General features: G+C 41.3%; 1 protein-coding gene across 1 annotated transcript in view; it reads right to left on the bottom strand.

Moving 5' to 3' along the window:
* Positions 1-27,281, bottom strand: part of trabd2a (TraB domain containing 2A) — a 75,791-nt gene that overhangs the window by 22,535 nt on the left and 25,975 nt on the right. Inside the window, exons 3-4 of the mRNA XM_077622981.1 lie at positions 11,448-11,594; positions 10,861-11,035 (exon numbers count right to left, since the gene is read on the bottom strand). Of these exons, the coding sequence (XP_077479107.1) occupies positions 10,861-11,035; positions 11,448-11,594 (322 nt within the window). The remainder of the gene's footprint in view (positions 1-10,860; positions 11,036-11,447; positions 11,595-27,281) is intronic.

Below are 27,281 nucleotides of genomic sequence, written 5' to 3'. Positions count from 1 at the left end.
ACTGGGACAATACTGTTAAATATGCAGATGCCATCTTAGTTTACAAAATCTTCCATCACAAAACTTTCTCCACTGCAAGATTTTGGACAACAAAAAAATCCAACTCATCAACAAGGACTGGCTATAGAAGTGTGTGTAGTTCCCTTCAAAAAGACTGCATTCAGCCAAAGCACCTTCTCTGTCCGTGCCTCACATACCTGGAACTCAACCTGTCACGCAGCCTAAACATTCTGGCTTTATTACCCGGCATGTTATTCAACACATGGTAAGTTTTTGTTATCTGTCCTTGACCACTTTGGCGAATGTCATATTTGGTCTTGTTATCATTCTTAAATTTTCTTTACTCTTTCGACTAATGAAAGAAACTCCCTGTCAAAAATATATGATGTGGACACTTTAAGCTTGGGGACGAACATATCTAGACAATGTTCATAGAGATATCAGCAACAGACATATTAACACTAACATTTCTTCAAATAGGTATTTTTTGGAAATGGTTCATGGATTTTAATTACTTTTTCTTAATGTTGCATAAAATGAGTGTAGACCCAGGGGAAAGCCACAAATCTCGGAAATCCTGGAATGAAAGAGTTTGTGAAAGTCTATTCCCGCACAGTAAGTCCCACTTGCAATCGTCAATAAATGAATAGCAGTTTGCAAACTTTATATATAATTTTCTTTTCCTGCTCCTTTTTCAGCAATGCATAGTGTGTAGAGTGTAATAAGGGTTTGTCACCACTGGCAAGCATGTTAAGGGTTTGATCCTGGTGGAAGAACTGTTGGATTTGAAAGGGGTCAAGGTGAGTGCAATTCTTTTAATAAATCACCTTCACACTGTTGTGACAAAACCCTATGACTAAAAGAGAAGTCTGGGCTTTACAAAATACTGTAGTATGTCTTTTAAGTCCACGTGCCTTTGGCCCCATGTGTGTAAGAATATGTACATTTTTTTATGTGCTTTTCAATCCTGTGCTTTAAAAAGAGAGCGTGTGTTTGAGAGTGTGTGATAGAGTGTGAGAGATAGTTGCCTGAGAGAGAATGTCTGGGTGAGAGAATGTGAGACACAGAGTGTGTGAGAGAGAATATGCGAGAGTGTGAGACACAGAGAGCGTGAGAGTGTGTGAGAGATAATGTGCGAGTGTGAGACAGAGAGTGTAGAGAGTGTGTGAGAGAGAGAGTGAGAATGTGTGAGAGTGACTGAGAGAGAGTGAGTGAGAGCACGAGAGAGATCAATATTGCTTTAAGAAAGCTCTATCTTGAGAATGCATAACACAAAACCCAAACTACTGCTGCTTTCACAGCCACTACTGCACCCTATATATCACAGGTGTCAAAGTGCCGGCCCGGGGGCCAAATCTGGCCCCCCGCATCATTTTGTGCGGCCCGAGAAAGTAAATCATGAGTGCCAACTTTCTGTTTTAGGATCAAATTCAAATGATTATAGATGTACATTACATTTCCTGATTTTCCCCTTTTTAAAAACAATCATTGCAATTTTTATAATACATTTTTTTCTTTTGTGTTTTTAGTTCAAAAAGCATTGTGTAAAATCTAAAAATAAATATATTAATATTTTCCGTTTCCACCTTAATATTGAACATAATTAAAAAATATTGTGTTTCCTTTTGAAATAAAAAACATGATTAAAAGAAATTTTCCAATACTAAGAAAAAAAGCTCAAATAAACATTGCTTTAGAACTATAAAAACGGACTATTTAGGGCTTTTGAACCAGTTCTTTTAATCCAATTAAAATCTAAATGTTATATCTAAAATGGTCTGGCCCACATGAAATGGCGTTGACGTTAATGCGGCCCGCGAACCAACCCGAGTTTGACACCCTTGCTATATATGAAAACAGTTTTAAATTAGGCCCTTCATATGCGTCTTACACTCCGATGTGCTTTATGGCGTCGAAAATATAGTACAATTTATATCTGAATTCATCTTTTGCTCAACATGCTTTAAGTGTGCGTTTTACAATTTAACATTACAAGGTAAGTAACGTTTGTTAGACACAGATTTAGTGGACTTCACTACTTTATTGTATAAGAATAGAAGAATTACAACGTGGTCTACTATTGTTGATATGGTTGTAATGTACTTGTACTTGTGTACATGATCTCTGTTTTCAATGATTAATATTTGGATCATACACGGTCACCCTAATAAAAAATATTTTAGGATTTGCTCACACCAATTGCCAATGAATGAGTTTGTAATCATTAGTAGTACGAAAAAATATGGTGAGTTTTCTCCTGTTAAGTGAGTCCTCTGTGATCCATTTTATCGAATTATCTGTTTGGACTAGCGATTTACAGATCGTAAGAGGTTAGTGTGAATAAATGCACAAAACCTGATTAATTAATTTATGAGCAACAACTCATCAAGGCGGAACACAACTAAACACAATAAAATGAAATCCAAGTAATTAATAAAGAGGGAGATTAAAATAGAAATAAAAGCTAAAATACAAAATGGTTCAAATGTAAATCTCAAACTTAAACCATATTTAGCAATGTTTGGGCTCCAGTCAACTGTGTGGTAGGTCAGGTCTGGATTTTAATGGTACTCTATAACATGTGTGCGCTCATGTCAGCGTCGGCCCCAAACAGTTGTAAACTAGCTGTTTATGAGGGGGAGTGGCTGTGAAATAAAGTTGTACGTTTTGTGACTTTCACACCATCTGGCAAAACAGAAAAATGTTGGGGACGAAGATGGCCCCGCAGTCTTGTGACGTTGCTAAGTGAATCATACTGAATGGATACGTTGCTTAAGGAAGTGTGAGATTTGCCCCAGGGATTTTGGAACATTTGTAAAGGAATTTTTATCTTAATCAATGAAAAGCATTTTAATTATATGTTGTGATATGGAGGCGGCCCGGTGGAGCGAGTGGTTAGTGCGTCGGCCTCACAGCTTTGGGGTACTGGGTTCAAGTGCAGGCCTTGTCCATCTGTGTGGAGTTTGCATGTTCTCTGCATGGGTTTGCTCCGGGTACTCCGGTTTCCTCCCACATTCCAAAAACATGCATGGTAGGTTGATTCGACACTCTAAATTGCCCCTAGGTATGGTTGTGAGTGTGCATGGTTGTCCGTCTCCGATCGGCTGGCCACCGATTCAGGGTGTACCCCACCTCTGGCCCGGAGTCAGCTGGGATAGGCTCCAGCACCCCCCATGACCCTGATGAGGATAAAGCAGATCATCAAATGAGATGAGATGTGATATGGAAATGTTTGATTTTAGATTACTGAATTTAATCAGCCACCTCGTGGTGTAGAGGTTTACTCGCCTGCCTTTGGTGCAGGCAGGCGCTGGCTTGATTCCCGCTGGTGGAGGTATGACTGTGAGTGTGGATGGTTGGTTGTCTCTCTGTGTGCCCTACAACTGACTGGCGACCAGTCTAGGGCAGAGGGGGCCAAGTCCGGTCCTCGAGAGCCCCTATCCAGTCGGTACACGGTCGATTGGTCGCCGGTCTTTTGGTCGCCAATCTTTTGGTCGCCGGTCTTTTGGTCGCCCAGAAGGTTATTGATAATTACCATTTAAATCGTTGCTCAAATTCCCTAAATACAAACTGCGAATTACTATTTAGTCATACTTAATGCCCTAGTAATTATTAGGCTAAAGAAAAGCTCCACATTTCCCGGACTTTTATTGTTTTTTGTTGGAGAACTTGTTAAGACCCTGACTGACGTAGCTTCTTAAAGGGACAACGCATGTCCATACAAACGTATGGTCTTTTGGTCGCCCGTTGTCGCGGTCCGGGCGATCAAAAGACCGGCGACCAATCGACCGCACACGATCCAGTCTGTTTTCCATGTCCCCCTTAACCAACAAACCTGAATCAAATAATCGGGATCGGTATGAAGCTTCTAGACAGCTTGCTGATGAGTTGATCATTTGATTCAGGTGTGGTAGAAGAGGGAGATATGGGAAACAGACTGGATAGGGGCTCTCAAGGAACGGAATTGGCCACCCCTGGCCTAGGGTATAGTCTGCCTTTCGCCTGAAGTCAGCTGGGTTAGGCTCCAGCAAGCCTCACAACCCTTTCGAGGATGTGTGTTGCGGAAGATAAATGAATGAATTAATTTATTCGGGATTGCATGTCGAAAGTTTCTATTAACTCTTTTTTCTTCCAGCGTTGACGATTCAGGGGCTTTATAATTGAAGAAAGATGTTTCTTTTTTTTTTAACTTGAATAAAAACGATTTATATTTTGCCGGCCCGGTGGAGCGTGTGGTTAGCGCATCACCCTCACAGCTCTGGGGTCCTGGTTTCAAGTCCAGTTTGGTCCACCTGTGTGGAGTTTGCATGTTCTCCCTGGGCCTAGGTGGATTTCCTCCTGACAACGGCACCCTGATAATATCCGAGTATTGGTTCCTCTAGCGCAGGGGTTTCCAAACTTTTCAAGAAAGTGCTGCAGTGGCTGCAGGCTTTTATTCCATCCAACGTCTTACAAGTGTAATCAGGGATTGCATTCAAGATGGCGCCAAAACCTGCCCACGCAACAGCCTTTGAAAACCGGTTTGGACACCTCAACTCTACGGGTATCGGAAATTAAATTTCTGTCTGAAATATGCAATCTGTGGCGGCCTGGCGGCTTGAGTGGTTAGCACCTTAGCCTCACAGCTCTGGGGTCCTGGGTTCAAATCCAGGTCGCTCCACCTGTGTGGAATTTGCGTGGGTTTTCCCCAGGTACTCCTGTTCTCTCCCACATGCAGTTGATTGGACACTCTAAATTGCCCCTAGGTATGAGGGTGAGAGCTGGCCACCGATTCAGGGTGTCCCCCGCCTCTGGCCCGAAGTCAGCTGGGATAGCCTCCAGCCCCCCCCCCCCCCCCCCCCCCCCCGCAGCCCTAGTGAGGATAAAGCAGTTCAGAAAATGAATGAATGAATGAAAATGCAATCTACCCTGCTAACATGAATTCTCCTAACATTGATTAAAATGGTGTTAGATTGAGAGAAATGCATTTTTCAAGGTAGTACTTTTGGCAAAAAAAAGAAAGCAAAGCGCTGAGCTAAGCTATACATTTTTTTCTTTAACTAGATATACTCACAGGAGGCATACGTATGAATCTGATGAATCTGCCAATTCACACAGCAAATGCTCCATGGGTAAATTTTAATTATTGGGGAGAGGACACCATTTTCACACAGGAATCAACCACAGCTTCAGTACTCAGCCCTAATTAGATTTTCGGTCTCAAAACAGCTTTGTGGGGAACCACGATGTGCTAAGCCGCTTTGGACCGAAATGAAACAGTGACGTTCAAAAAAAGAAAATGCAGCCATCAGCGTTCAGTGATATATAAACACATCACTTTATTAAAGTCTGGAGAGCCAGAGTAATATTATGAAAGGAACATGGGTTCAGGTTGTATACAGGGATAGAGTTACTGTACCTATAGAGTAAGAGAAATAACGGCTTCCATATGGCGGTTGGAACATATGGCACCTTTTCAACGTTGTCATTTCTCGTGAGTGATGACTGCAGTGGTTCGTACAAACATGGAGAAAAGACAACTTCTTTACAAAACCTTAGCACAGAACATTGGTCAGACAGGATAAGGGGTTTATTTTAGACTACAACGTAATAAAAACCTTTTCTTATTCTACTTTCAAAGCTAAGTCTTGTAATCTAACTCGACAAGTGTACAACAGGCAAATTGTATCTGTCACAAATACTTCTGCAAGCATGCAAATGTTGGAGACTTGTTACTTGAAGAAAAAAAATGAATCACTGAGACTCAGTCATATTTCCGAAATGCTCCCAGGGACTTCGAGACATAGATTTCAAAATAACTCAGGGCAGTGTTTTTACTTTTTTATTGTACGGTTAATGTAAAAAATGACAAAACTTTGGTGACGTTACTGATAGTGTTCACTGGACTCCATGTTTGTGAAGCCCTTATATGGTGCATTTGGGTGTTACCCAAAATACCTCAACACTCATGTTCTTTATGTGTGGCATTTGCCATTTCATTTAATAAAAAGGCTAAATGCAAACTAAACAAGTTTTTTGCAGAATATGGTTTGTTGTGGATTTAATCCACAACTAGCTGCTTTAAAAATACAAACAATAGCGGATAGCAGATTTTTTTAAAATTAAGTTCAAGCATGTTACACACAAATCTATATTGTATCTTTAGTCATACAAATGCTGCACTGCACAAAATACATAAAGGATGAACATGAATTTAAAGCCTAATCTGTGCTTTGTTAGATGAAATGGTTGCACATTACCTGTGCCAGGATTTAGAGATGTGGTTCAATAAAACTAGGTGTGGATGTTTAAGATAAGCACATGGGCACGTCATTCTCAACAAGTCCACAAAAACGATCCCAAAATTACACAACACATGCCAAAACCCAGTATTTGAATCAAGGTGAAATGGTGTTTAAAAAAATGGAAAAAGATATCTTTGCATAGAATTATGAACAGGTTTAATGTGGAAGTATCCCAAACATGTATGGTGGATTGATAAAATAAACTGTCACTACAAGTTAAAAGTGGCATGGCTGTTGACCTTTCCAGTACTCATTAGTATTTTGCTTGTTTTGGTGTCCCCTCATCTCATCTCATTTTCTGAACCGCTTTATCCTCACTAGAGGATAGGACAGCCTATCCCAGCGGACTTCGGGCCAGAGGTGGAGAACACCCTGAATTGGTGGACAGCCAATCGCAGGGCACAAAGAGACAAACAACCAGTCACGCTCACACTCATACCTAGGGGCAATTTCGAGTGTCCAATCAGCCTACCATGCATGTCTTTGGAATGGGAGAGGAAACTGTAGTCCCTGGAGAAAACCCACACAGGGAGAACATGCAAACTCCACACAAGTGCACTGATGAGGATTTGAACCCAGGACTCCCACTCTGAGACCGACGTGCTAACCACTCAGACACCTTGTTTCGGTGTGATTCACTAAATTGCTGTTATGTTAGGTTATGTCAAGAATAAATAAGACAAATCTAAATCACTAGCGTCATTAAATACAATAACGGGATCCCCTCCCCTTTTTCCCAATTAAATAAAATTACTGTCTGAAAATTCAGATTTTTTTTGCTCCAAATAAGGTTATAAAACATGACAGCAATGCAATTATGTATTACTGACAAGACCTCATATCATTTAGCAACTCTATTTCATTTTTATGTGTTTTTGATACACCTGTTGACAGTTACTAACTATCCAGTCACATGTGGTTTCAGTAACATTTTGTTGATGGATGTCTTTAACTTGTTGGCGCTAAATGTTTTTACAATAAAAGCACAACTTGAGGGTAGAAGCAAAGATAAGAGAATGTGACAAATAAGACACATTGGATTGGTAAGATCTGCCAGGGAAACATTAATCCTCCGTTTTTAAGCGATCCCTGCAAATGAATGCTTTCTTTCCAGTCGACTCTGATAACATCTGGGCACTGACATCACTCCATTTCCTTCCACTGCGGCATCACTCAGCATGCAGCCTTGTGATTTTGCTACCACTCGAGCGTGAAGATGAAGCTTCAGATCACTGTTCGCCAAAGAGCATTTTATTGCCAAAAACATTTCATTTGTCACTTGAACTCTTATTGAAGGCCATTTTTCAACACCTTTGATCGGTCCTGTTAAAACCAAATGCAAACTGACGCAAGCAGAACACTTTTGAACCCTGGAATTTTGGGATATGTTTTTCTAAAGCCACAGCTCAATCAACTGTTTTTGGACATTGCTTTATTCAGTAAGCATTTTAATGTGATGGTTATTGGAGAGTGGAGAGTATACAATTCAAACCGCAGGACTTGATCAATGTGTGTATTTCCTTTAGTAGTGACCAAGAGCATCTAATTTATTTGAGGAACATGATTTGGTTCTTAGTCAGATTGTTAAATAGAGTATGAATTTAGATGGAAACAGTTACTTCTGTATTACCATGGGACCACAATGTACAAGTCTCGTTTCATTCTCAAGGTTTAACACGTTTACAGTGCTACCTCGACATACAAGCAATTTGAGATACGAGTAAAATTCAGGGCAAATATTTATCTTGAGATACGAGACAAATTTTGATATACGAGCTGACAGCGGCCGCGAGAGGCTGCTCAAAAGAACATCATGGGCACTGTCTTTCTGGTCGCAACTGGTGGCAAATTAGAACAAATAGAAATGTTTTTTTCCAATCCAATATCCTGTTTTTGGTGTTTTTTCAGAGGGTTGGATTGAAACAATTAGTTTTTAGTTCATTTCTATGGGAAACGTTGATTTGAGTTACAAGTAAATTGGCATACGAGCTCAGTCCCGGAACGAATTAAGCTCGTATCTCGAGGTACCACTGCATACGCAGTTTACATGGGTTGATTTTTTTTAACAACCTAGCTTTCTTTGATACTCTCGCATGCTGCCCAGTAAAAGGTACACAAAAGTGCAATTCAAATGAAAAAAAATGTTAAATGACAGAACATTTTAAAGTCTGTCTATGATGAGAGATGGTTTATTCAAGTGCTGGACTCAGTCATAGACAAATTGGGGTGAGGCCACTAAATATTACTTTCAAATTCACCAGAGTTCATTTTCGTGTTAGACAAAACTCTTGAAATGTTTTATACACCTTAAACAATAACAATAAATGTCAATTAAATTGTTCTTTGTTGTACTTAAGACCACAACCAAGACTTGCCCGAAACCAGGAAGCACTAACACCAAGTCAAGATAAGGACTTTTGGAATTCAGGACCACTACTGAGACCTACAACCAGAGTGATAAATACACAACAATTTTCTGCAATAAAACAAATAAAATCATCCTCATCCTGAGACAATGGTGTTTACAGTCAGTATGAATGATAACTTCTTGGACCACGTAAGAGCAGACTCATCTCTCAACTGATTGTTGCAGGGAAGTTGAGTAAGCTAAGCTGCCATAATGAGCTCCATTGTAGTGAGCATGTGTGTGTGTATGCGTCCTTTGACCCCTCCAGGGATAATTAAGGACACATTTTGCCCTAGTTTGTCTTCAGTGTGCACACACACACACACACACACACAGTGCAAAAGAGAGAGCTCTTGCACCCTGAATGCACCCTAATGTCCTCCATCCAGTTCCTTGTCTACACACAGCCAAGCTCCCCTCCATTTGTCTAAAACTAGTGCTTCTGGGCTGATTGGTCATATCACTTTCACTCACCAGGTCATACGCACACGCGGGCACATGCGTTTTTAGGCCTTACGTTAGTAAAGGTGCATCCTTGGGGACTCGTCATGAAATGCACTCTCGTTTTCGTGTCTGCTTTTGCTCAGCTGTTTCCTGCCAGAAGCTTTTGACGGCCTCCCTCTGCTCTACACCTCGGTTTAAAGCTACTTTGGAGTCTACTAAGTGACCTAGCGAGGAACTAACTGTGAACCATATCATCAAAAAGTTAAAAAATGACAGCAAAATGGATGGCGCTATAATGTGATCGCACCACCATGGTACGCCATCATTAGAACAAAACAACATATATTGAAATGTTCTGTCCCATGGCATCCACTGTTCTCATCCTCACTAGAGTCGCGTGGGGTGCTGGAGCCTATCCCAACTGACTTCGGGCCAAAGGCGGGGGACACCCTGAATTGGTGGCCAGCCAATCGCAGGGCACAAGGAGATCCATTCATGCTCACACCCATACCTAGGTGCAATTTAGAGTGTCCAATCAGCCTACCATGCATGTCTTTGGAATGTGCGAGGAAACCGGAGTACCCGGAGAAATCCCACGCATGAGAACATGCAAATTCCACACAGGTGGACCGACCTGGATTTGAACCCAGGTGCCCCACTGTGAGGCCAACGCACTAACTACTCATCCGCCGGGGCGCCCCCTCCATAAAATATGGTATATAAACATGTGATGTGACAAGTTGTAGTTTAGAATCGTTGTTTTGTCCTCTATGTGGTATTTTCAAAGTATTTACTAACTGGTCTATGGTGCAACAGACTGAAAACCGTTCTTAGTAAATGATTGCAAGATGCAATCCTCCTTGTCTACTCTACTAGGCGGGATCGATGTTTTTGAAGCCAACGCAAAAAGCCTCCTCAGAGGAAAAAAGGCTGTGTACCTTAGATCAGCCAATTAAGAAACATGGACACCAACACAAACCTGCTCTGTTATCTTGGTCTTTAGCAACTCTGCCTCAAATCTTGTCTCTTATCAGACTTAACAGCTTGTTGCATAGTTACACAGGAATTTTTTTTCTAAAACCCCGCAGAAGACTTCAAACAGCAAACAAGCCAGGTTCTTTTTGGACCACAAGCTGATAAAAAGGATGCTTTATTGGAGCTTCTGCTCTCTAGAAAGAGCAAATAAAGTCAGGATTTATTTGGGCCCTAAATGTTTATGGGGCCTTAGCTGTTGATCAGGGTTTTAGTCCAAGAGAAGGGAAGTTTGCATCACAATTTAATCCATAAAAGTGAAATTTTCTATTGATTACTTTGTACCTACTTACTTCAAACTCCTAATATTACGCGCAGGATAGTTTCGACATGGATATGAATTTAATATTATAATAATTTTCATAGTCGGATTTTGTTTTCTTGCTTTGCTCTGACTTTTGTTGACTGGATGTTGATGTTTCTGGCTCCAGTAACTGATCTTATGTAAATGAGGAACTATATTGATTGGCCAATTTCTTGTGGTTCCTTTAATTTGTCGTAGAAAGATAAACTCAGCCATATCCTCGGTGGCGCAAATATGTAGTGCATGACATCGCAGGGCGTGGCCTACTGGCTATCGGCTAAAACTGGCAACATGGCCTGATGCATGTCGCCTGTCGCAAAGCCAGCTGTCACCCTTCCACATGCTATAACATTGAGTTTGTAAGGGAAAAAAGTACAAATTGCACCAACCTGCTCCAAAGGCAAAGAAGAAGCTCTTGTCTTTGTGCTCCTCCAGCAGGGCTTTCACCCGTTTACCCATCCGTTCATTCCTCTTGTAGATAAGTTCTTGCCTGAAGTAGCTGTCTATTTCCTGGGCAGTTACCTGCTCGCTAGGCGGCAGTGTTACATTATTGAAGTTTGGAACCTGTGAAAGACAAGGCATTAGTTATTGACGTTACAAGCTGCACACCAAACGTAAGTGCTCCCAAAAGAAACGCATTACAAATACTTTTGAAACAAACTACTATTGAAGAGGATCAACTCAGAGAAAAGCTCTGAATTGAAAATCAGTTGGGAGGGCGGGGGGTGCTGCTGACGGTGGGTTGGTTGGATTATAAAGGTTTGAAAAGGGGGTTAAGGGTTACTTCAAAGGGCCAATGGGCCGTGTCATTGCAACACTCCATGTGGTGAAAGGGTCAAAATGACTCTTCGCCTATCCCTAAAAGAGGGACCAAGAGAGACCTACACAGAGATCCTACATCTGTGTTGTGAAGCCTGATTGAATCATAACCAACATACAAGCACCCTGCTTGTTCTGGGACGGAAATAAGACTTACCTGTGAGGTGTCATGATTAAAGATGATGGAATTGAGGTCTCCGCAATTGTAGTGCCTGATGAGGTCTTCTGTTGTGTATGGGACTTGAAGGCTACCAGCCCTTAATGATTCCTGCTGTAATAAAGTCTGGTTGAGGGCAAAGATTACCTGAAGTGAGAAGAAGACAAACTAGGTTTTAAAATTTTGGGGGGAGGGGTAATAATTTTGCAAGTGTGGTGCACTTCATGGGGAATCATGAAGAAGATGAGTGAGATAAATCACAAAGTATGAGTTAACTCTTCTGCCTGCCAGTTTTGTTTTCATTAACAATGACGAAAACATTTTTTTCATGATGTTGACGATGAAACTATTGTTCGTGTAGCTTGTCAGCCTGCATCCTCGCCGTGTTTGGTCGTGTCGCTTTTGTGACGAGATAATCTGCACTTAATCCAGTAAAAGAACTGGCCTGAACAGGAGATGTTAAGAGGAAAACCAAAATGGGGAAAAAGTTCCCTACCTGAAATGCATTTCCCATCTTTCCATTGTCTTATAGTTTCATTATTTTTTTTATGATCCTGGGAGTCAGTGCCTAATAAGCAACAGCAATCCAATAATTCATAACATAACTGGAAATTCTATGTGAACCAGACAAATAGTAACTGGGGGCGTATTCAAAACAGGAAAGTCCATTGTTTGCTTCCTTTGGTCCGGACCGTATAACAATGTATAATTTTTGGTTTGATGGTTCCTTTTCAGATTGGAATTAACATTCGAGTCCAAGGATTAGACAACAAACATCGTTTAATCACTGGGCATAAATGGACGGGGTAACACAGTAAAAAACATAAGTAAAAGAATCACTCATTTTCATACGCCTTTCGCCTTCATCGTGGTGCTAAACATTTTAAAAATATCCACATTTTTATGTATATTTTCCACCATAGTTTGTATGTTGGCACCTGCCCAGATGTCAAGTGGCATTCCGTCTTCTGATTGCTCCACGTTGTACCCCAACTCGGTGTTAGCCAATTTACTGTTTACTGCAGACTCTTATGCTAAGGAAACAACATGTGGCTCTGGAAGCCTGTTAGGTTTGTGATTTAAGAACAGGTTGGGACCATGGTGTGGACACTTTACGACATAAGGCGAACCGAGACCATCTCAGACCGGTTGTTTCCTCCGTATCAGAGTCGGTCGGTTTGTATTCATACCAGCCCAAAAGTGTCCTACCACCAATTTTCTAAACCAAACTGGACATGTGGGAATACACCCTCAAACATTATGAGACACAAGTATTAATTGAGGGTCCGTCTAATCTGGAGAAGTATGAACCCATGTGACAAATTGACGTCACTACAAGATTCTAACCAGGAACAAAATTTTGACTAATGGTTACTGCATGAAATTTCACGTCACTTCCTCTCAGGCAACGATGGCAGATCTAAATATATTCGTGTAGATTAGATTAGTAATGTAGATTAGTAAATACAGCCATATCCAACCAATGTATGCATACACATAAAAAAGGAACGGTATGACTTTAATAATAAATAAGTCTTACTTAGATCTCGATTGGGTCTGCACATAGGCAAATTGCGTCGCCTCCTCATGAGCCTCGTGTGATTTATGTGGTGAATTCAGACATAAAAATACATTATTACTCAAACAACAATTATTGCAGGGCCACATTTATTTTCTATGTCTGAATCTCTCGCGTTTATAAGTATAAAACCTTCGGAGGAATTGACGTACAAAAGAATAGATGCAAATTCCGCGCATCTGCAGTAGCAAGAAACCATACATTATCATGACTTTTTCCTACTGCGCATGAGTCAATTTCTCTTCAGCGACGACACTGTTCTGCGCAGGGACGTAATACATAACCTCTTTTCTAGCCTCCTTCCCCGTGCAGACGTATAAAAACATTTTTGTGTAAACTGCGTGACTGATCATTTGAAGAATAATCATTTTCTATGTCTTGACTGTACTGTCTAACTTATAACTATGCCTTTTCTTGCTACTGTCACAATGAAATTTCCCGAATACAGGATGAATAAAGTTATCCAATCCAATCCGATCCAAATCTCTTGCATTTCTAAGCAAAAAGCCATTGGAGCAAGCGACACAGCGAAGGCAACACTCTGTGGGCTTTCACAAACGTATGTGCATGTGTGTTTTAGTAGAATTCATGCATTTTCTATACTGCTTATCCTCCAAGACAGTGTTTCACAACCTTTTTTGAGCTGCGGCACCCCTGCGCTAAGAGGTCGCATGGGTCTGGGTGGGCAAACTATTCCACAAAAGACAGCAGTGGGTGCAGGTTTTCATTCCAACCCTTAAAGAGGAGACCTTTTCAGTAATCTGGTGTCCTAAAAGTTACAAATTAGTGTATTGCAGTCAGGTGCTTCTTGTTTTCTACAGAAATATCATTGGTTAAAGTGTCCTTGCTGGATTGGTTGCAACAAAAACATGCACCCACAGCGGCCCTCAAGGACCGGATTGCCCACCCCTGGTCTGTAGCCTATCAGAGTCAACCATGGGCAGCAAGGAAACACCCTGAATTGGTTGCCAGCCAATCGCAGGACACACACAGACAAACAACCATTCACGCTGACAGTCATGCATAGGGGCAATTTAGAGATCTCAACAAACCTATAACGTATGTTTTCGGGATGTGGGAAGAAACCGGAGTACTTGGAGAAAAGCCACGCAAGCCAGAGGAGAGCATGCAAACTCCACCACAGAGGATGTTCGGAACCCACCGGGAATTAACCCTCAATCTATCAGAACTGTAAGACAAATGTTGTAAGCAATCTTCCACTAGCCATTTAGGAAAATCTAAAATGTATGTATATTTTCGAAAATGATTTCATTATCTAATGTTTCGCAAAGAATTTTAAAGTATCCATATTTCATCTATTCCTATTAGTTCGTAGTCCTAAATGAAATTTATGTAGGAAACAGGGTTGGTGCGTCGGCCTCACACTGGGGGACCTGGGCTCAAATCCAGGTCAGTCCACCTGTGTGGAGTTTGCATGTTCTCCCCGGGCCTGTGTGGGTTTTCCCCAGGCAATCAGGTTTCCTCCCACATTCCAAAGAAGTGAATGGTAGACTTATTGGACACTCTAAATTGCCCCTATGTATGAGTGTGAGCGTGAATGGTTGTTTGTCTCCTTGTGCCCTGCGATTGGCTGGCCACCAATTCAGACTGTCCCCCGCCTCTGGCCCGAAGTCAGCTTGGATAGGCTCCAGCACCTCCCACAACCCTAGTGAGGATAAAGCGATTCAGAAAATGAATGAGATGAGATGTAGGAAACAGTATTATTGTGAAACTGTACAATTAACAATTCAGTAATAAAAAGAACCAAAATATTGACTTGCTGATGGTAAAATTTTCTATTTTTGTGCATGTTTGTAAATATTATAATGTATGTCATTTTATGTGTTGTGCTTTGAAGAAAAATATTTGATTATGATAAAATTTTCTATTTCTGTCAAATGTAATATTGCCCATTAAATCTCCACATGTTCACTTTTTTATGCTTTTTTAACACTGAAAACTGTGGCAGACAGTCATTGCATAGCCACAAAAGTTAGGCTACAGCACCACCAATTCCTTTTTGGGAACGAGCCGATGAATAAATGAATAGAGATAGCTGCTAGGTGTCATTTAATATCGTTATGAATTTTATGAAAATGAGAGATGAGTGTGAACTTGAATGGTAGTCCGTATCCTTGTGTTCTGCGATGGGTGTCCCCCACCTACTGCCCATAGTTGGCGGGGATAAACTCCAACACCCCCACAAGCCTTGTGAGGATGAGCGTTACAAAATATGAATGAATGACTCATAAGAAAGAATGCAATGAATAGTATCAAAAACATGAAATTGGTATGTGATGCTAAGCACAAACAACTTTAATATCCTTTAAACTCTCCTCCATGCTGTAAAACTCCACTTTTCCCAGTCTAAACAATTCATACAAAAGAAGAAAGAGAAATTATCCTTCAACCATTGTGTTTTTTTCCATGTTCTGTATCTCTGATGACACCAAGATATGATTACAGGCGATTAAGTGCAATTCACTGCCTGGAAATTGGTTGAACTGCTCCCCCATACGTGGGGTAGTCCGTGATGTAAATTACGCACATTCACGGTAGGAAAAAAAATCACGATTCTGTTCCTGGTCACGATCTTATAGTGACAGACACGAGCTTATGCCGAGAAAATAATACTTTGTTCTCTTGCTAATATCCTCCAGAAACAGGTGTTCCCGATAAACCCCCAAAATATTCATTAATTCATTTTCAATTCCGCTTATCCTCTTCAGAGCCGTAGGGTGCTGGAGCCTACCCCAGGTAACATCCGGCAAAAGGCATCCAACGAGACTGGCCGTCAGTCATGAGGCACAACGACAGACACCCCCTCACTCTCACAATCATACCGCCCCCAAGTGGGAATGAATCCCAAGCTGCCTACAATGAAGTTAGGCAAAAGAGCCACTGCAATATTGGATGGCCCCCCAAAGTGTATTTAACAAATTCTTCACTTTGTACTGCAAGCACCCCTAAAGTCCACCACTGCCGAAATACCACTTTCATGTGACAGTGAAATTGGGCCACTGATTGGCGAAAAAGACCCCAGTGAGCCTGCCGCCTGCCGCGCACTGAAGGTCCGCGGGTGTTCTTAAGAAAGACTGAAAGCGTCGCTCACCTCTCCGTAATGTGTATACTCTCTGATCTCATCACCAGCACACACTTTCACACAGAACAAGAACGTGAAGTTGGTGGGAACATTTCTTTAAAGTGAAGGTGGGTGTTGACAGCTGTGGAATTAAGTTGATCTGTCCACAATATCGCTGAATTGCTTACGCAATTCACTGTGTCGGCGCTTACTACCAGCTTCTGTTTTGTTCACGTTCTATCTTTCAAGTTCCTTCGATGACACTTTTCCCTCTCGGCCGCCCCTTTGTGGGAACCTTGGTAGAGGAGGGCGACATGGAGCAGATGCCTTCTTGTCAGCGGACAAAGAAGCCCTCGGTCACCCTGTCCTCTCCTCTCCTTTGCGCTGCCTCCAGCTTTCATCAGCCGCGCATCAAAGTGGCGCTCTGCATATGAAAAGGGCCCCCGTCTTTATGCTACGCAAATTAGCCTATCGCCACCCCTCCCCGACTTCATTTCACAAGAACACCCTCACATCTGTGCCATGTCCGTGAAGGAAGGCCCTCATCTGCGGAGTCTTCGCTCTCTTTTCCTCAGCGTGCTCCTCTTTCTCCACTCGCCGTGCCTTTCAGCCCCTTAAATTATGGCCGTGAAGAGAGAAGGAGGGTGACGGGGGGGCTCAGTCTTGCTAGATAAAAAGGACGACGGCTAAAAACAGGGGTTGGTTTATAGAAGGAGTGAGATGAAGAGGAAGCAAACAAACATGAAAGTGAAGACGGATACAGAATCAGAAGGAAATCTCTAACAAATGATGTTTTTGTTTCTCCCAGTGATTCTATTACTTGTGTTGGTGCACCCTGGGTCAACGGGTGCACTTTCCCATTCCCACTCCTTTCATCAGGTCCCCCATTCCTTCTTCTCATACATAGCCCGCGCCCCAACACACAGACACACCCCTTGCTGATATCAAAGCAAACGGAGCCAATGAAAGTCAATAATTGTCCATTGTCATGGAAATGGTCCCTCTTATTGAGACGGAGTGGGGTGCGAGCGTGCATGGACGGCAAACATCACACTTGGATTCCCACATGCAGAGATTTGGAGTGTTCGGCGGTTAAGAAAAAAACAATAAGGACTCACGCCACATAGCTTAAGAGAGTTAAAATGTACTTTTTCCTGAGGAGAGCTTAGCTTCAGGGTGGCTGTCAAATGATGATCACATTGAGTTCACTCATATGGACGGGAGAAAGCGTCTTAATGCTGCATTCAGAGCAGCCGCGTTTCGTCGTGCGACAGTGCCCATCGCCAAATGCTTTCTTGTTTTCAGACCGATCTTTACATCCCCCAAAAAGAAGTCTGCGTACCCTGAATAACGTTAATGTAATGTAAACATTTTTACCACTGTTTTTCTCCTAATTACTAGAATCTCCTAATTTAATGTCAAAAGTAGTTTTGTGTTGATAAGTCAGCCCATGAAATCACATAACTTCCTGTTCACATAAGGGAAAAATAGGCAACAAAACAACGTCAATCATGTAATATTAGAATTAGTTTGATTCATTCACTCATTCATTCATTTTCTAAACCGGGGTTCGAACCCATGAACCCAGAACCACTCGGCTGCCGGGCCGCCAAATTTTTTGCCCACAAGGGTCAACGGGATCAGGATTATAATCCCGGTATATTTTTGTAAAATTTTCACTTAATCTCGTAATATTACAATTTTAAACTCTTATTTTTTTTGTGATTTTATTTTCCTTTTGTTTTGACTATTCTTGTAGCCTTTTTTTCTTTTTGGGGGGCCCAGTAAGTGAGTGGTTAGTGCATCGGCCTCACATATTTGGGCTCGAGGGTTCGATGCCTGGTCGTTCCTCACTGAGATTCCATGTTCTCCCTGGGCTTGCGTGGGTTTTCTCTGGGTACTCTGGTTTCCTCCCACATTCCAAAAACATGCAAGGTATGCTGGTTGTACACTCTAAATTACCCCTGGATATGGTTGTGAGTGTGAATAATTGTCCGTCTCTATGTGCCCCGTGATTGGCTGGGCACCAATTCAAGGTGTCCAAGTTCTTTCTTAGATATCTTGTACCATTTTGTGTATGGCCCGCAAATTCAAAGTGCGTCACCTGTCGCCCTCCAGACGCAATCTCATAGATTTTGACCGAAGTAAAGTTCAAACTCTTGTCATCATTAAAGAGGAAAACATTGATAAAGTGCATCCCAGTTGAAAGAATCATGTTTGATAAAGTGAAAAGACAGAATTTAATTTTTCTAAAGGTCAATAGTGGAGAACAACGAAAACAAGAGCCAATATCTCCCAAAGGTAGGGACAATAGCTGTCCTCAAACATTTTTAAATGTCAATACTATCCAATATGAATATCATAAAACATATACTAATATTATTATAAACAACCAATAACTTTAATTATTCAAAGCACATTTTTATCTTTTGCATCAGGCGCTATTGCCTTTCTAAATCAGACCTGTGCACAAGTATGATAATTGGTGGAATAACAGCCAATAAATGATCATTTACCTTCATATTGCCTAAACATTTCTTTTCAGTTCCTAAAATTTATATATTCATATTCATTACCTCGGTTTCTACACTGGTGTCATGGGTGCTGGTCATTTTTTATCACAGGTTTTTAACCGGATAACTGCGAAGCTAATGGCTATCGCATTCTACGTTTCATTTGGCGTCTTTTTAACTGACACTGTGTATTTATCCGGATCAAACTGTCACCGCCGCGCAAGTACGCTTTTGCTTTCTCGCTGAAACCCCAGCTTTTAAACACTCAGACGCGTATAAACATGCACACTCGTCTGTTTAAGTTAGCTATCCTGTTTCCACACTTTTATCCTACATCCTTTCTAATGCCTTCCCTGGCCTCCCCCTCGTCTCTCGCAACACGTTCACGCAATGATTTCATTCCAACCCGCCTCAGCCCCCTTTTGATCAAGCACGTTCCCTCTCCTCATATGCCTCTTTCCATCCATCTCTCCCTCTCCCTTCCTCCCCTCCACTGCGCTTTGATCTTACACATCCCCTCTATCAGCTAGCTCTCTCTTAAAGACGTGACCCCTGCATTCCTCGGGTCACTAATGACCCCTTAACCGTGCGTGCGTCTATTTGGGCGTGCAAAGTGTGTGTACACCTGTGTGAGATTAGCTTTCTGCCCCAAGTGTACATGCAGCCCGCCCACATGTGTGTTGCATTGTTTGTGTGTCTTTTGAAATGCTTCATAATTGTGGATTATTGCCACCCCTGTGGAATGAAAGATGGCCTTTTTAGCAATATCAACTTTTCATCAAGGGAAGAAAAAAAAGACCTTCAACAAATTGGATGGAGAAATCAACAGGGTTGTGAGACTGAAAGACATTAGAAATACCATTCTGTGGTTTTGAGCAACCTTGAGCAGAGACCAAGACCAAACTCTGTTAGTGAGCTGTCCCACCAACCCAACTAAGCTCAAGTATCCCTAGCACTTTACGAAAGGGGTACAAGATAACTAAGAAACAACTTGTACACCCTGAATTGGTGGCAAGTCAATCGCAGGGCACAAGGAGACGCATAACCATTCACGCTCCATTCACACCTAGGAGAAATTTGGAGGGTCCAACCTGCCAACCATGCATTACTTTGGAATCTGGGTGGAAACCAGACTACCTGGAGAAAACCCACGCAAGCCCGGGGAGTACAGGCAAACTTCAAACTGGTGGACTGATTTGGATTTGACCCCAGAATGGTATGCCAGCATCCTGGCATACTGCATTACAGTGTGGTACGCTGGAAGCACGTCAGCAGACAGAAAGGCCATGCAGAGGGTGATCAACACTGCCCAGAAGATCATTGGCTGCTCTCTGCCCTCGCTACCTCAGCATAGACAGGAACATTGTCAGGGACCAATACCACCCTGGTCACAACCTGTTCCAGCTGCTGCCCTCTGGCAGACGCTACAGGTCTCACAAAGCACGGACAAATAGACTTAAAGACAGTTTTTTTTCCCACAGCCATCATAACTCTGAACTTGAGTTAGCGCGACACACAATCCCTTCTGTGCAATAACTTTGAGGTGTGCAATAACAATGTGCAATATCTTTGAAATCCGTGCAACATGTATACATGTGCACAAGACTTACAGCGTTGCTATACTCCTTTTCACCAGTAGATGTCGGCAAATTAACATTTAGTATTTGGTGGTTATTTTCTGTTTTGCAGTAAGAAAACAACCATTACTGGATGAATTACTAACTTTCTTATGATATTGACCCTAATAATGTGCTTTTGATTCATACAGTATCTCAGAAATACCACGTGCCATGATTTTTCTTAAGATTTTCTCATCAAAGTAACACATTTGTACTACCTATTAAAACGGTGAATATCGAGGTGAAAATTGTGAATCAGGGGTCAGCTTATACGCGAGAAATTGTGAAAATCTACAATTTTAGGGCAATTTTAAGGGTGCGGCTTATACACGAATGCGGCATATATGCAATAAAATATGCTACTATGTTCAATGTCAATAACAATACATTCCCACTACAGGCCATGCTATGAAAAAAATATGTCGACATCTTTCATGTAGCTCCTCATTTCAATGAACAGGAATGTTAGCACACACCCGCCAGTGTGTTTTGTGTTCACTTCTCTTTCAATGAATGTGAACATTTTGGCCATATTTAAAAGGGACCACAGGGCCCACAGTCAAATATACAAACCACATTTAATAAGAAGAGTCCAGTCATCCCTTTTCCCTTCTCTCTGTTACCATCTATTAGCTTCACCCAGACACCAGAAACATCATTCTCTCTCTTGCCCTGTAAAAACAATTTGGTGGGGTGCATTTACCTTGGTGCCCTGACGCAGCCAAAATATTTAGGCTGTCACAGGGAATCAGCCTCAATCCAAATGGCTCTGAGGTCCGTGTGTTTCTGTGCGCGCGTCTGAGTGTGTATTGGGGATTGTGTTGATTGAAATGTCAATCCCCTAAACCACCCGCGCAATACTATCCTTCCTCACTTACACCCCAAAAAGTTGTTTGAGTGCAACCCCCTTTCTCTCTCATTGAACTTTAAAGTTCCACTGTGTTTCATATAGATATTGGACGGCTCGTGCCTTATTTTTATTTTTAAATTGACTTTGATTGTTACTCTCACATAGAAAAAATGTTGAAGAAGCCACTGTTTTGGCTCGAGAGATCACACTTCTGACGTCTTAGACTAAACAAGAGAAGCCGGACAAGTTAATGACAGGGACACCAATTGTTATGGCGCAGTTCAGACTGTGGTCTCCTAATTTAGCACGGGATTTTCCATTCATATACGTACTATACTGTATTTTTCGGATTGAGTCGCACCTGTGTATAAGATTTTAGGGAGGGCATTTTTTTATTTTATTAGAGACCAAGAACATATGTTCAAGTAACAATAGTAAAATTGAAAACAAAGGGAGATGAGCACGTCAATGGCAAGGTGTTTGAGCATTTATTCCATGTCCGTCTTGCTAAATTGGCATCTGTTAACACAGGATTTTTAGATAACTATAGCCTAAAAAACTGCATAACAAGCTGTTGGTGATCAGACAGAGAGAAAAACGTAAAAGATGGACTTCAGTATTTGTCGTAGGCCCAGCCAAACTATGAAAAAATATGGTAGTTTAACCTTGGTGTTAAGTTAAATGAATGGATATAAATTGTAAACACCAATGTCTAAAACAATTAGTGATAAACCAGAGATAGATCTTTGTCATGCTCGTTTCCAAATTAGTCGTGTCTACGGAGTAAGATAGCCACAACAGCAGTCAGTAGACTACTTTGGCTAAAAAGCCACTACTGCTACTTAGTAGCGACAAGAGATTTTCTAGATACGATCATGTGATCGTAAATGGAGCCTGATCCTTTTCAAATAGGAATCAGGTTAAAAAAAATCGAGGTTTTAAAATGTTTGTATTTATATAGGTATTCACTCGTTGGCTTCCACTGAAGGCGATAGAATCTGCATCTCTCATAGTCAAAATGGATCTATCGCCCTCAATAGCAACTCACTGCCAACCTTTACAATTGAAATGTATTCGATGTCTTGAACTGTTCAAGACGGGGAAAAAGTTCAGGGAAACAAACAACAAAAATAATCCTGATGTATATTGCATAAAAATACATATACAGTACCATTCATTCATTCTCTATACTACTTATCCTCACAAGGGTCATGGGGGATGCTGGCGCCTATCCCAGCTAAACACATTGTACACCAAGCGGTGGACACCCTGAATTGGTGGCCAGCCAATTGCAGGGCACAAGGAGACAGACAACTATTTACGGTCACAGTCATTCCTAGAGCCCATTTAGAGTGTTCAACCATCCTACCACGCATGTTTTGGGAATGTGGGAGGAAACTGAAGTACCCAGAAAAAACCCACACAAGCTCAGGGAGTCTATGCAAACTCCACACAGGAAGGTCCGGGATCCTGGGCTCGAACCCTCAGTCTCAGAACTGTGAGGCCAACTACTTGGTTACAGAGCATAAAAGTAAAAAAAAAATTATATTCGGGTGCAGAGAACCACTTTCCATCAGCTTGCACCATTGAGTGGTGGTTGTTCACCACTAACCATAACTTCTCAACCACACACTGGTAAATACAAGAAACATCCCAATATGCTGAATTTGTCAAATGTGTCAAAGCTAGATAGTGTACATTTCAATATTGAAGTGAACCCATCTCATTTTCTGAACCACTTTATCCTCATTAGTGTCGAGGGGGTGCTGGACCCTATCCCAGCTGACTCCGGGCCAGAGGCGAGGGACACCCTGGTAAAAAAAACTGTTCACGTTAATGATTTAGGCCACTGTTAAATATTCAAACCTTAGGAACTAATGAGGCTTTTAAATTAAATTTCTATCTTTTATTGTTAACCAGGAGTCAAATAAAAACATTATTATAACTATGGAGTAGTTGTTCATTCATTTTCTGAACTGCTTTATCCTCATTAGGGTTGCGGGGGTGATGGAGCCTATCGCAGCTGACTTCGGGCCAGAGGCGGGGGACACCCTGAATTGGTGGCCAGCCAATCGCAGGGCACAAGGAGATGGACAACCATGCACACATACCCATACCAAGGGGAAATTTAGAGTTTTCAATCAGCCTACCATGCATGTTTTTGGAATGTGGGAGGAAACCAGAGTACCCGGAGGAAACCCACGCTGGCCCGAGGAGAACATGCAAACTCCACACGGGTGGATGTCACCTAGATTTGAACCCAGGAGCCCAGAGCTGTGAGGCTGACGCGATAACCACTCGCGTCACCGGACCGCCTTTGAAGTGATCATTGGTTAAAATCATCAAATCAAAAGGGGAATTCCGAACTAATGGCTCCCAAAACAGGCTATACTTCTCCCATACAGTTTGACCTTATTTGTTACCGCCCAATAGCTGCTTATTTAAATCGCTAGAAGGACAGAAAGAACAGCAACAAAAGTCTGTATACATTATTCCCTACTCACCGGATTTTCCAGACTATAAAACACACTTTTTCATAATTTGTCTCGGCCCTATGACTACTACTTAAGTGCTACTTATACATATGTTTTTTTCTCTGACCACCAGTTATGTTGATATTTTTATTCTGTAATATTTGATAAAATGTTATGTTAACAGAAGCCTAATTAGCCAGTTGTTTTCCATTTTATCATTATGACATTAGCAGATTTGTTCTTGATTTCTAATAAAATAAATTGTCCACCCATATGTGACATATGTATTTTTTTCATTTGGTGTATTATTTGGTTGGTGTGACTTATAGTCCGAAAAATATGGTATAGAAAATTAGGCTTTAGGATTACACGTTTGAATCTTGGAAATACAGCTGCTTAGAGTACAGGTTTTAAAGCCCTGTGGGCAGATCTATCCTGCCACATCACTTTCTGTGGCCCATGAATGTAAATTCATGTTTCATATTCAAATTTAAATGAAAATGAAAGTTATATAGTTTATCCTTTCTTTGGAATACAAAATCACATTTTATGATTGAAAAACACCACCAAACTGAAAAAGATATCTGCTGAAACTGAACAAGAAGAAACTATCAGTTTTGCGCTTGAAGATATGTAACACTACAAACATTTGCCTGTCTGGTCAAAACATCTGTGGGGATGCAACAAATGCCTCCCGTGTGGTGGTCCTATGTGAAATTCCACAAAACCACCAAATATGTGCACTAAACACAGAAGGTTTATGGTCAGTTGAGTTCAAATACCATAGTATAGCTAAACACATTTACATACACTGTCACGCTATCCAATATAATGGCAGCCCGTGCAAGAGCCATTTTAATTGTACCGCTTATCATTATGATGATGAATACTTCTTTGAACCCATAAAGTTATCAAATTATAAAACAACAGTTGGACATGGAAAAAAATACTACAGAAAAGGGAGACAATATTTTCCATTCTATAGAATCATTCATCCAAATAGCATACAGAAAAGGGCTGCTCCTGCAATTAAAAAAATGTAAATAAAGACCACCGAGTAAATAAAAACAGGTGCGTTTGCACACGGCAGCAGAAACTGTTAAACCACTGTGTTGGTCGCTGGCGGATAACTTTGGCCCGAGGTCCGTCGGCTCAAGTCCAGCGAGGTTTGGCTCATTACTGCTAAGTGCTGTAGAAGCTGGAGAGAAACCAGACCAGCAACAAATATGGCCAGTATGGAGCAATCCAAGCAGACTTGGGGACATTTATATATTTAAACCGCATATCAGGTTAATGTTCATTTGAAAACTAAAGCCTGTCAAAAACAATCCAAAACGAATATTCTCTTGACATGTTGAGCATTTAGGGAAGCTATTTATCTCAAAACCAAAACAGCTTTGTCATACGGGTTAACTTGGTTCATTTGTTTCGTAGTTGGGAATTTCAAGTTGACCATGAGCACGAAGATGTTATGTTGTGCTTCACCACTTTCGCTTGTTGCCGTGTAATCATTTAGTCCCCAAAAAAACATCCTGCTTACCCACATATCCCCTACCCTACACACCCTATGCCTTTTACAAAAGAATCTGGCAAAGTAGCATGTGGTGTTCCAGAAGCTGCACTTGGACAAATCAACACAATAGTTGATTAGATAGGTGGTCAGGTCACATCTGGGGTGTCAACAACTGTGACAGTTGTTTGGATAGGGACATGAGTGGTAAAAATGTGTGGGCATGGTTTTGGTCCACCCTCTGGACATAAGTAAGAGTACTGTTGTTGTTGTTGTTGTTTTTTTCAGGTTTAGCGCCACATAAGGTGAGACATGACGAGTCATAGAACAATTTGAAGCCAACATGATCATTTTGAGAGAAGGCTAAAATAGATACATACAGCATGTGTTCCCCTAAATTCAAGACTTGTACAGTTGTACCTCTACTTACGAAATTAATTGATTCAAAGACTTTTTCGTAACTTGAAAATTTTGTAAGTAGAGGTGTACTTTATATGTAAATTCTCTAATTCGTTCCATGGTCCTAACACAACTGCCAACTAAACCCTTTAAAATTAGTCAGTGTCCCAATTTTGTACGAAATATGTGAGGAAACACAAAAATAAGAGAAAATTATAAGGAAATGATTTATTAATGTCTTAGGATAAATGAAGCATTTGAAAATGTGCCCTGCGCCGCTGAAATATCTCCGTCCGCGGCCGTAATAAATGTAATACCCGTGTTTGTCAGCCAGATGGCGGCAAGAGCCCATTCTATCATCGCCGAAAGCCGTCCACTTTGTAGTACATTTTAGACTTGTACGTGTACCCTGTGTGTGTGTCATACTATGTGCCACGTTCAATTTGTACAGTTTTTAACTGCTTAATAAGGGGAATTCAAAATAAAATAATGGATAAGGAAATGCATTTACTTTTTGAGGGATTTTGTAACTTGGATCTTTTTCATATCTTGAGTCACTCGTTTGCATATAAAAAATTCGTAAGTAGAGATATGACTGTCATTTTTTGAAGCACCAAACATATTTGTATTTGTTTTTTTATCCAATAGGGCTCATTTAAAAATTTGGGTTGCCGACACCTGTGTTAAACTGTTGGCGCTGTATCAGTTGGACCAAAGACCAGGAATCACTGCGGCTCTTTGCGGAACCGGTTTGAGACCCCTGGTTTGTAGTCTTTGTGATCTGGAAACCCTGAGGTGAGTGAAGTTTAACTCATTAATATTTATTTCTCTTGCAGACTGGTACCATTCCTCGGACCGGTGGTTGGGGACCACTGATCTCGGATGATCCACAATAGATAGCAACAATATTCAGCTAATAATCAGCCCTTGTACAATAAAAATGAATGAGGCGCATTCTGGCTTTACAAAAGTGACATTTTATTCCAGTTAACTCAGCTCAAAAGGATTGTTTGCTAGAGAGTTGGCCGTAAATTCCCATCGCTAGGCGCTTTTTACTGCCAGGCCTCCCACAACACGTATTTTGCGCCGAGCACCATCAGTGGCAGCAAATGAGTTAATGTCCTCAAGAAATAATTTCATTGAGGTTTGATAACAGGAAGTCTAAACTTTCCGTCTTTAATTACAACACTGTTTGTCCACCGTATCCGTAATTTGTGTGTGTTTATTATTGTTTGTGTCTGGGTAGGCTTGTTTGTGCTTGTGAACATTTTTGGGCAGTTTTTTTTATCCTGGTTAGGGTAATTACAGATGGCTGGTTGTGTGTTAATAGGTAATCCGTGCTGGAATTTCCATGGTGCCTTCACTACTCTGGAGAGCTACTGGTATCATGTCACCAGGTGGTATTTGATTTTCTCCTTTCTGTTGACCAAACATTCCCATATTAGATGTCAGCTACTTCCTCTGATGTTATCTAACCATCATTTAAGTTGGGATGCATTACAAGAAGCTCCTCCTATTTTGCGCGTTCCATTTCCGTACTAAAATTTATGACTATTTTACAACTGCTCTTTATCAAAATCGTATTTCTTTCAAATAGTTCTTTCTATTCATTTAATGATAAGTTTGGGCACTTCGTGGTTAGCATGTTGGCCTAACAGTTCTGGGGATGAGGGTTCGATCCCAAGTGGGTCCTCACTGTGTGGTTTGCATGTTCCCCCGGGATTGTGTGGGTTTTGTCTGGATACACCGGTTTCCTCCCACATCCCAAAAACATGCAGAATTGGCTGGTTGAAAATTTGTCCCTAGGT

Source organism: Stigmatopora argus, chromosome 16 (genome assembly GCF_051989625.1).
Source record: "Stigmatopora argus isolate UIUO_Sarg chromosome 16, RoL_Sarg_1.0, whole genome shotgun sequence".
Lineage (NCBI taxonomy): Eukaryota > Metazoa > Chordata > Actinopteri > Syngnathiformes > Syngnathidae > Stigmatopora > Stigmatopora argus.
This window is presented reverse-complemented; position numbering and strand designations above follow the sequence as displayed.